At 42.8% G+C, this 10,010-nt stretch overlaps 1 protein-coding gene across 1 annotated transcript in view; it reads left to right on the top strand.

Moving 5' to 3' along the window:
* LOC109030629 (pleckstrin homology domain-containing family A member kramer) overlaps positions 1-10,010 on the top strand; it is a 173,770-nt gene that overhangs the window by 51,333 nt on the left and 112,427 nt on the right. The window contains 1 exon segment of the mRNA XM_072298468.1: positions 42-169. Coding sequence (XP_072154569.1) covers positions 42-169 — 128 coding nt within the window.

Below are 10,010 nucleotides of genomic sequence, written 5' to 3'. Positions count from 1 at the left end.
TTTTTCACCCTTTAAAAGAGGTTTTTTTTTCTGTTTTACAGGCAACCTGGACCCGGAGTTGGGGTGGGAGCAACGTGTCTGTCAGTCCGACCTTTGGATACAGCGGACAGAGTTGGGGCTCGCGATGCCTCACCTCTCCCCCTCCTCCCCGCTCGCTTGTTGAGCCCAAGTAAGTTCCTGAACTTTTTTTCCGTTTTTTGCCCCTTGCGTAAAATAATGTTTTACATTTTGTTGGGAGAATCCATATTTTATTCACAGGTTTACCTACAGTCTGTACAAAAAGGAGAATATATCAATTCAGGGTTGCCATAGTCAGGAAATACCGGAAATGCCAGGGAATTCTAAAAGTCAGGGAAAACCTGGAAATGTCAGGGGAAATGACGAAAATGCCAGAGAAAAATTGTTTTGTTTATTTGCTTTTCAGAATGGGTTTAACGTTTCGAACAACAAATTTTGCCCGAAACCTATTTCCAATAATGTCTTTTTAACCATCTGGCATTTCTTCAAATTCCAAGGAATTCCACCAAAATATGTCAAAGGAATCCGGGGAATGTCCTGAATTTTTGTTTTAAATTCTGTGTCAACCCTGAATTCATGCGCGTCCAGAAAATCATTTTTGATAAGTCAGGTTGAATTTTGTGCGGAAGAATCGAGCTACTAATTTTTCAAATACCAGTCGTGTGAAACCCAGCTTAATTTTTTAAATAATGAAAAGCCACAACTGAAAGTTCACCCGCAAAATCCCATTTGGACGTAATCACGCTAATAGGACCCATGCGCAAATAAGCCAAGTCAAACGGAAAATTTAAAACTCGCGAATTCTATCAATGATGCTCATAGCTCTTTTTGAATTTATACATGTATCCATCAGACATAGCTCCTATTAGATTAAGCACGTCCACTCAATCTTCCTTATTCCCGCCTCGAGACGCATCATTTGGGGAGCTGAGAAATACTTTCTTTTTTTCCTTCTCAGAAAATTAGACGTATTTCCATATTGGAGACAACTCAGGTAAAATATAGATACTATTTGAGGTTTGATAAAACATCACCTCTTCCCAACAACTTATTTCCCCCTCAAATTTGCGCTTTTTGAAATGACGCTCTTGTTTCGCTGGAAGATTCTTCGTAATTTTTACACCTTTCAGTCTCATTTCTTAGAACTGGTTTCATGCAAGGTGGTTTATTCCACGTAGTTTAATTTATTTGAAGGTAAGGTTTTCCGCGTTTCTTCGCAGGAACTTTAATTTTCGAGATGATTCCTGTAGAAGGATAACCTCAAACGACGGTTGGCAAGTCAAAGTGCACAGTGCACGCACAAAGGTACTCTGATAATGAATTTATAAATTCACTCGTACTACTCGGAGTCCAAGCTGCAACTTGACACTGGCATTAGTGTCAGTCCGGGCGGTTGCAGTTCGTGACCGATGGCCTTCAAAGAAAGCGAAACGAGGGTAGATTAAGGAGCATGTCCTTCTGTCCCTGCCACAGCGGATTTCCTCGAGTAGCCCTGCGTAATAGGATTACTCGCTGCGTCTACTCGCTGCGTCTTTTCATCCTCAGTGCCGAGTTTTGAACGTTCAAAGTCAGCCTCGGCTTGACCCCGCCAGCACCAAACAGCTCATGCCTCACGCAATTTTCAGTTTTTCACCGCATTGCTGCCTGGTCGTTGGTGGCTCCACAGTCACACGTTGTCGGATCAATTGGATATACCGGGTGTCCATAAAGTAACTGAAAAGTGGGTATAACTTTTGAACAAAAAAAGATAGAAGGTCGCGGTTTGTAGCATTCTTCATCATCCAAAAGGGGAAATTTTTCGATGGGGGGCTTTTCCTGGTGGACCCCCCTGGGGGGCCCCAGGGGGGGCAACTTCAAAAATTCAAATGGCAACCCCATTTTTTTAGACATGATTAAAAAGAACTTAAAAAGACAAGAAAAATGGATGCTTTAGAAATGTTTGAGGTCCTCCTCCTCAAATTTAACGAGAAAAAAGAAGAAAAGTAAAATTAGCAATTTTTACCCACAAACTTGGCGAGCCAAAAAAAACATGATTTATCCTGGTGGGGTAGGGGCGGTGGACATTTTTGACATTTCTCTCTCTGAAAATTAAAAATCCAAGAATAATTTTAATTCTTTAACTCCTGGCACTCAAGTTCGGCAAGGAGAATATCTGCTACGCTTCCAATTCCGAAGACGCCGTTCTACTCTTGATTATTATCTGAATTGAGATTATCTTATTGACAGTCTCAACCTTACGATTTGAGACACCAATCTTTTCGGTAACATCTGATGCACTATCTGATCGGTGACACGGTGAAGCGTAGCAGATATCCTCCTTGCCAAATTGGAGTGCCAGGAGTTAGAGAATTAAAATTATTCTTGGATTCTTAATTTCAGAGAGAGAAATGTCAAAAATGTCCACCGCCCCTACCCCACCAGATAAATCATGTTTTTTTGGCTCGCCAAGTTTGTGGGTAAAAATTGCTAAATTTTACTTTTCTTCTTTTTTCTCGTTAAATTTGAGGAGGAGGACCTCAAACATTTCTAAAGCATCCCAAAGGAGGAGCGCTTTTTCACATCGGCTTCATTTTTCGACAGCACACTTAATCCTGTGATGCCGCATACTCCAACGATTGAAGGCGCCCCGCTTGACAACTTTTAAGTCAGAAAATTTGCTCTTACTTGGCCAAATAAAGGAATAAAAGTTGATACCTTTGATTTCCTTAAACTAGAGGGTATTTGAAAGATAACAGTTTCTGGAATTTTCATTTTTCGCGTTACCTCAAATTTGCCGCCATGTTGAATTTTCCGAAATTTTATTTTGAAACAATGCCATCCAGACTTGTGACAACGTCAGTTGTTTTTCCTCTTCCTAAAAAGCACTTTTCAAACTTTTCATTCCCGGTTTGTTTTTGTTTTTCCGATAATTTGGAGCTCATCGGCGATTTTTTGAAAAGTGGTCAATTTAAAACTTTGACCGGCTGTAACTTTTGAACGAAATATCCGATTTTAATTTTATTTGCGCCATTTTTCTTGTCTTTTTAAGTTCTTTTTAATCATGTCTAAAAAAATGGGGGTTGCCATTTGAATTTTTGAAGTTGCCCCCCCTGGGGCCCCCCAGGGGGGTCCACCAGGAAAAGCCCCCCATCGAAAAATTTCCCCCTTTGGATGATGAAGAATGCCACAAACCGCGACCTTCTATCTTTTTTTGTTCAAAAGTTATACCCACTTTTCAGTTACTTTATGGACACCCGGTATATAGCCGGAAATTCGGAGACGGTCAAGGGATTTAATTTAAATGCCCTCAAATTCTTGAATATTGCTAAAAATTTGCTAGTTGCGTGTGACATGCTCGTGAAAAGCCAAGGAACAGCTGGTAACTTTTACCGCACCCGGAAAAGTCAGAAATAGGTTAAAAAGGGTTGCCTCTCAAATCGAGCCCTTGCGCTGTACGGCCCCGATCGTCTGGGCTTTTTTAGCAGAGCTCGAACTTTGCACTTAATAAGCCTCATGAAATGCATTTTCAGGCCCCTTGTCCTTGGAAAAGTCTCAAAATTTTGGCGTAATGGAACTCGGAAAGTCCTGCAATTTTTTAAAGTTTAAACTAAACTCATCACCTTATAACTGGAGGCTGGAGGGACATTTTTAAGTCTTCAGTCTAGATCCCCTGCGTCTAACTTTAAGGATGTCGAACTTTCTGGAGCAGAGGGCCAGTGGTTCGCGATCCGTCGCTTGCAAAAATGGGGTTTTAAAGATTGGGAAGACCGCGTCAAAGGATTTCTGAAATGGGAAGGCCGACCCGTTTGATCGCGGAAATCGCGTTTTTCGCAAAACTTCGGCAAGCTGAGATTACACGTTAAAAAATCATCTTTTTGAACCTTTATCTTTCTTTGGAAAAGGGGCTTTTAAATGTGGAAGGCTAGTTTGAAGAAAATGGGATGGTCGAAAACTTTGTGCATTCCTGTTCCTCAATAGAGTTTGAACAAAAACCCAAGCATCGTCAAGTAGTGATGAGATTAGCACTCGCCTGAAACTCAGGAGTCGTAAAACAAAAGCCAGTTGGATTTAGATGGCGTAAGGTCGTTAGGTACGTAGTATTCCCCTAAGAATCTACCTAAAAAGGAAAAGCGATTGGATTGCAAAGCTGTCAAGAGAGTTAGGCTAGATGAAGTTTAGTGTCAATTTGCACGCACTTCTCCTGCGAACCCTCGTCAGGTGCCAAGCAGCGGAAGCGCTTATTCATATTTGCGTGAGACTCTCAAACAGGGTTGCAGTAACGCACATAAATCTTGCACGACTTACGTCCTGAAATCAAAGATGCCCTACAACTATGCAACTTTTTGAAATTCTGAACCCTGCGCTTGGCACTGCCACTCTCACTCAGTTCCATCATTTTAAGTCGAACAATTTCCGCCTTTTTCTGCTCTGTTTTTTAATCAAGAGAAGCGTCTGTCAAGAAACCAAGACTACTTTCGCTCACGACCCCTTTTGCAAAGTAATCAATCTTCGAGAAGAGCGTCAGTTGGAGCGTATCTGTTGCAAAATCTTACTCTGCAATTTAAAATGATAAGAGCATATAACGCCTATAGGTTGCAAAGCGGTCAGAAAACGTAGCCCCCCAGGCCAAAAAATCATGAGCCCTGGCTTTCGTCGATCACGCAGGACGCTAGGCCGAGCGCTAGGGCTCGTGAGCTTTTGGACTTACGCCCGTCGAACAAGACCAACTCAATCGCAGAACCATAAATTGGGTATAATTTTAAGAGTAACTAGCCTACTAACGTTTGGTCGCAATGAATATAGAGGAATAATTATTCTCTGCCTTTTTTCAGAAATCCGAGTTGGATCTTTCCACTTATTTCCACCCGAAAAATGCTCGAAACTTTTTATCGTATCCTTAAATTTACTAGAATACCTATAAAATATGTGAAAATTTAACTGCTAGAGAAGAATATACATATTCTCTTTCAGCTCGTAATCCACGAAACAGCCCCCTTTCTCAACAGTTTCCTTGTTTACGTAGAGACGCATAAAAATTCACCCTACTTATTCATCCAGAATCATAATCATAGCTTCCCGAATGTGAGAAATATGCATTGTTTAAACACTTTCAAATATCTTGGCACGTTCCAGCTTAGCCAGTGCCAAATTGTGAGAAAATAAGGTGCTGAGTAAAGTTACCACCCGCCTCTTCCCCGTCCATCATCTTCTGTTTCTCTGTAACGCCGGTCTCCTGCCTCACTTTATCACATGGAGAAGTAAAACAGGAGGCTCTAGACTCGCTTTTATGTTAGCGATTAATAGTGACGACCTGCTGTCCAAATTAAAAATTCTGTAAGTTCAGCCCAGGTTTTCCTGAGAAATAAATGCGTTAGTACAGGAAAACCTATTTGCACTCCTTCACATTTTCAGAAAGTAACTGGCGCCAAAGTATTCATGCATTCAGAAAACCTTTAGAACGCCGGGTTGATTTTTACGCGCTTGGCACCTCGCTTATCGCCAGTGGCGTGGCGTGAATTGCGATGTATCGATTGTTATGCAAATTAAACCTACGGTAAAGAATCGATTATTAAGGTGTTCGCTGGGAACACCCTGTCTATCGATCCTTTTCCATAGGTTTAAACGGCATAACAATCGATACATCGCAAAGCACGCCACGCCACTAGAACTTATCGCGCGAGCAAAACCGCTCACGCCCAACAGTTTCTCCGCATCGCTACCGTGTTCCGGAATAAAGCAGTACGCGGATTTCTACATGAGCCACGATTAGCATAGTCCCGTATGCGTCTCAAGGCTCATCCCGGAATGCACTTACGGTTATTTTCCGTAACACGACAGAACGCTTCTTCTCGGCGCGCGCCCTATTCAAAAGCGCTTACTATCAACTCCCGCCACGTAACGCCCGGATTCGCGCTTCCGAGACGCGCGAGACATCAAATATTTATCGCCCGCGCTCGAAAAACAAAGGCTCGTTTGAGTTCGACACGCGTAGTCGCTCTTGAAGCCACTCGGCGCTCGCGAAACCTCGCCCAGGGGATTAACTAATTGCGCCCCCCTCGCCCCCCTCCCTTGCCGGTGCCCCGCGAAAGTCTTGAGCGGCCAACGGGGGGAGGCGCCCCCAGCCCCCCGCCTCTGCCCCCTGGAATCGAAGAAGCTCGGAGTTTTTAATGAGGATCTCGCTGTTATTTTTCTCCGCTGACGCGAGGTACCTACCAACGGGGACCGCGGCCGGGGCGCCAGAATGTCTTCGAATGTGTTTTTCCGGCGTGTTTAAGTGGGAAAAATTGGAGGGAATTTCGCGAAATTTGGCAAGTTTGACATTAACGATAAGGACAAAGTGTTCCTCAGCGTTGTCACGAATTCATCGTTTACGGGTCTCTTCTTTCCCCCTCTCCTCCCTTTTTTTTCATTTCTTCCGAAACCTTGAACTTTTCAAATATTGCGGAGATTTGGACTGATGGACTGAGCTCGGCGGAAAGGCACCAAGTCACGTTAAGTCAAGGAGAGAAGAAAGTCTTAATTTTTTTTTTCTTCCAAAAGGTTCGATACTTTCTAACTATAAAGTCCCTGATTGAGGTACGGAAACTTATTACGTAGGCTTTAAATGCCTGAGAGTACTGCTGAGATCTACAGTCTGTAGGGCTGAACCCTAAAGTTTTAGGGCTCAGCGCTACTGCCATAATAGCTGAATTTGATCTTAACAGTTAGCGCTTAGCACTATATCGTTTTTCCGTGTAGCAGGATGGAGTAACAGCGATTATTGAAACAAATTGATAGTGCATCTATTATGTTTTTCCTCTCTAAAAAATGTGATAACTGAGTTCCCCAAAATAAGTGTATTTTTAAGTTTATGCTCTAGTGGAATGTTAGAATTTCTTTTTCGTAATAACTGCTGGATGATTCATTCCGTTTTTTTCCCCCGAACTTCTTCCTGCCAATGTGTTTTCTGTCGTGGACTTAAAATACTTCATAGTTTTTCACAAGACCTCTATGAAAACTATTTGAGGTGCCCGAATCGAACTATTCAATAACGTTTTGTACCGGAAAGAGCATCAATGAATTAATTCTCATCATCACCCCAAATTGTATAAGAACTTTTCCCTGACCTTTTTTCGTCGACCCTCTATTTGCTCACCACAGCTCTCTGTCATCGCACATTTTTTTTTTTTTTTTTTTTAGTACCTAATAAGTCTCTAGTTATCTTTCCTAGCCCTGTGGTATCCATTTTATATTATTCATTTTCAAAGAGCCCATCCCTAGCAAATATTTGTGAGCTGTCACCGCCTCGGACAGCATCAAGTTTTTAAAAACAGCTCTAAATAGCAGAATCCATTCGTTACGATTCTCGAATGCGACTTATTGGTGTAAATGAGTTTGCGGATCACGTTCTTCTGTTAGAGAAAAACAGGGCATCCATTACTAAGAACCTTTAGATATAAAAAAATGTAATAAATGCACTAGTAAGTCTAACGTGACAACCGCGCAGTTCTACAATTAGTGTAAAAGTGAGAGTAGGGTCCTTTCCACCCAAGGGTCCCCGTGTTTGGATCTAAAACCAAACAGCGGAAAAGCCCCCCTGCTTTTCATGTCAAGTAGAGGGTCTGCTCTCATGAAAAGGGTTGAAAGTAGTGGCCTAGCTAAGAGTTTTGAAAAAAAGATACGGAATAACACAGCACGAATCGATGCAGCCTTAATGACGCGGCGCGGCGCTCGCTTACGTAGGTTTACTTCTTAGGCCGAAGTCCAGAGACGTTTCTCGTATTCTTCAGATATTTAAGTATTCATACTAAAATAATTCTTATTCACAGTAAAAATTAAAAACTATTTCAACTCTGACTGTCTTCTACTTGAGAGCTTAGTACCCTCGCGGAGAGTAAGGACTTAAGTATTCGTACTGAAATAATTCTTATTCACAGTAAAAATTAAAAACTGTTTTAACTCTGATTATCTTCTACTTGAGAGCTTAGTACCTATGAGGAGAGTAAGAACTTGTGAGTATATTTGGAGATTAGGTCATGGAGCTCTTAGGCCCAAAAGGGCAGCTAACCTATGAACTCAAATTGGCCAGATTAATTTCACGGAAAAAGAGGTAGGGGCTGTTGGCTGATATGGACGTTTACAATGAACTGTGGTAGTACCCCAATGAATTGGGTTACTCACCCAAATATCGCGGTATCACCATAATTAATCGAAAATTCCGATATCATGTAACAAACTGGGGTAGTACCACAATTTTAGGGGATAGCCCATAACACTTTTTCCCCTGGGTATAATTATTGCAATTGTTGCGAACCGTTGTTTGGAAAGCGCGTATAGTCTAAGTTTTTGCATGAATTTTCTGATGTTTGCAGAAGGGTGCTCATTTATATCTGAGGATCGGCAACAGAATTTTTCCAGTGTTTTTCGTGTCAGAAGGTTGGCTACCGTTTTGGGCCTCAATAGCTCCGTATTTAGACTTGTCCGGGTACGAATGCCCTGCCTGCGTCCGGAACGGTCCAGTGGCGTGGCGTGCTTTGCTATATATCGATTTTTATGCCATTTAAACCGATGGAAAAGGATCGATAGACAGGGTGTTTGCAGCGAACACCTTAATAATCGATTCTTTACCGTAGGTTTAAATGACATAATAATCGATACATCGCAATTCCCACCAACAGTCGACTCCACCTCGCGGATTTTCCCGCGCATCTGGCAATCATCTGTGCGCGACGCGACGTGAGAAATTATTCAGATCGGCACCGAAGGCGGGAACGCCGTGGTGGGGTTTTCCGCCACCCCCCGCCTCCCGCCCAACGTGTGCCGTCCCTTTGAGTTCAGTTAACCCGTCTGGACGTCACTGATCCCCTGTTTACATTTCCCAGACCCGACGACCCCCGCCGCCGGCTCGCAGCATCAGTTGCAGTGTGCATTTGCATCCGACTGCAACGGCCGCACTAACCTAACCCAATTCCCTCGGCCTGGGCGCGCGGCTTGTGCTTGTTTGCCGTCGCGACGTGATTCGGGCCCTGGGGGGCGGGGTATCGGGGTGACGTCAATCCGTCTGCCGCTGTTCGAGCGCGTTAATTCGAGAGTGTATGAAACGAGGTCTCATTGAGCTTTGCACCGGGGTATAGGAAGTTGGCTGTTAATAAACGGGTCCAGTGGAATGTTGAAAAAAATTTGGGGGTAGACTCTAATGTGCATTTTTAATCTCCAAGTAGATCGAAGCTAGGAGACAAAGAGGAAATAGTTCTAAAAAAGTAGGATCTTTGAATTATGAATAATAATGATGAGGAACATTCTCCTGTATTGTTTTTAACCACTAATTTCGTATGTATCTTAGGTTACTCTGTTATTACCCTATGATATAAAATCATAAGAATAACGCGCAATGTACAACGTCTGAGGCGCGTAGCGCTTCGGTAGCTTGGACTGCGAAGCGGTCGTGTGACGTAAGTATAGGCCCCTGGTTATTGAATTATAAGTTAAGTCATGAATTATCAGCAAAGAAATTATAAGTAAGAATTGTCAAGTTAGAATTTCTTAGTTTACGAGTTTCAAAAACTTGGAATCGCCAAAATTTCTAGGGAATGGGCCTGTTGCAAACTTTTGCTAGAGCAAAACTAAGAGTTGTTTCTTATAGATAATGCCTCAAAAATCACGATGAGCGCATCGGCAAAGTCTGAAATGCACTCATAACTTCACAGTCTGCGTAAGAAATTAGCGGTTTTTTGAGCTTCCCGCTTCAAAAGCGATACTACGGCACAGGTGAACATTTTGTAAGAGGAGTCGTTCCATCGTCGGCAATACTCATCATGGCCGACGCCAATCCGCCAAAACACGTGTGATGGGACGAGATAATACCTGAACTGGATTAGACCAGATAACAATCGGCGTGTTTTAACGTTCATGTTTTCCACGCCCGCATTGATTGACCTTGAACTCTCCTCGAATTACGCGCAAAACTGCGCGCAAGTGTCGGCCATGATGAATATCGCCGACGATGGAGCGACTCCTCTAACAAAATGTTCACC

The sequence above is a fragment of the Bemisia tabaci genome, chromosome 3 (genome assembly GCF_918797505.1).
Source record: "Bemisia tabaci chromosome 3, PGI_BMITA_v3".
NCBI lineage: Eukaryota > Metazoa > Arthropoda > Insecta > Hemiptera > Aleyrodidae > Bemisia > Bemisia tabaci.
This window is presented reverse-complemented; position numbering and strand designations above follow the sequence as displayed.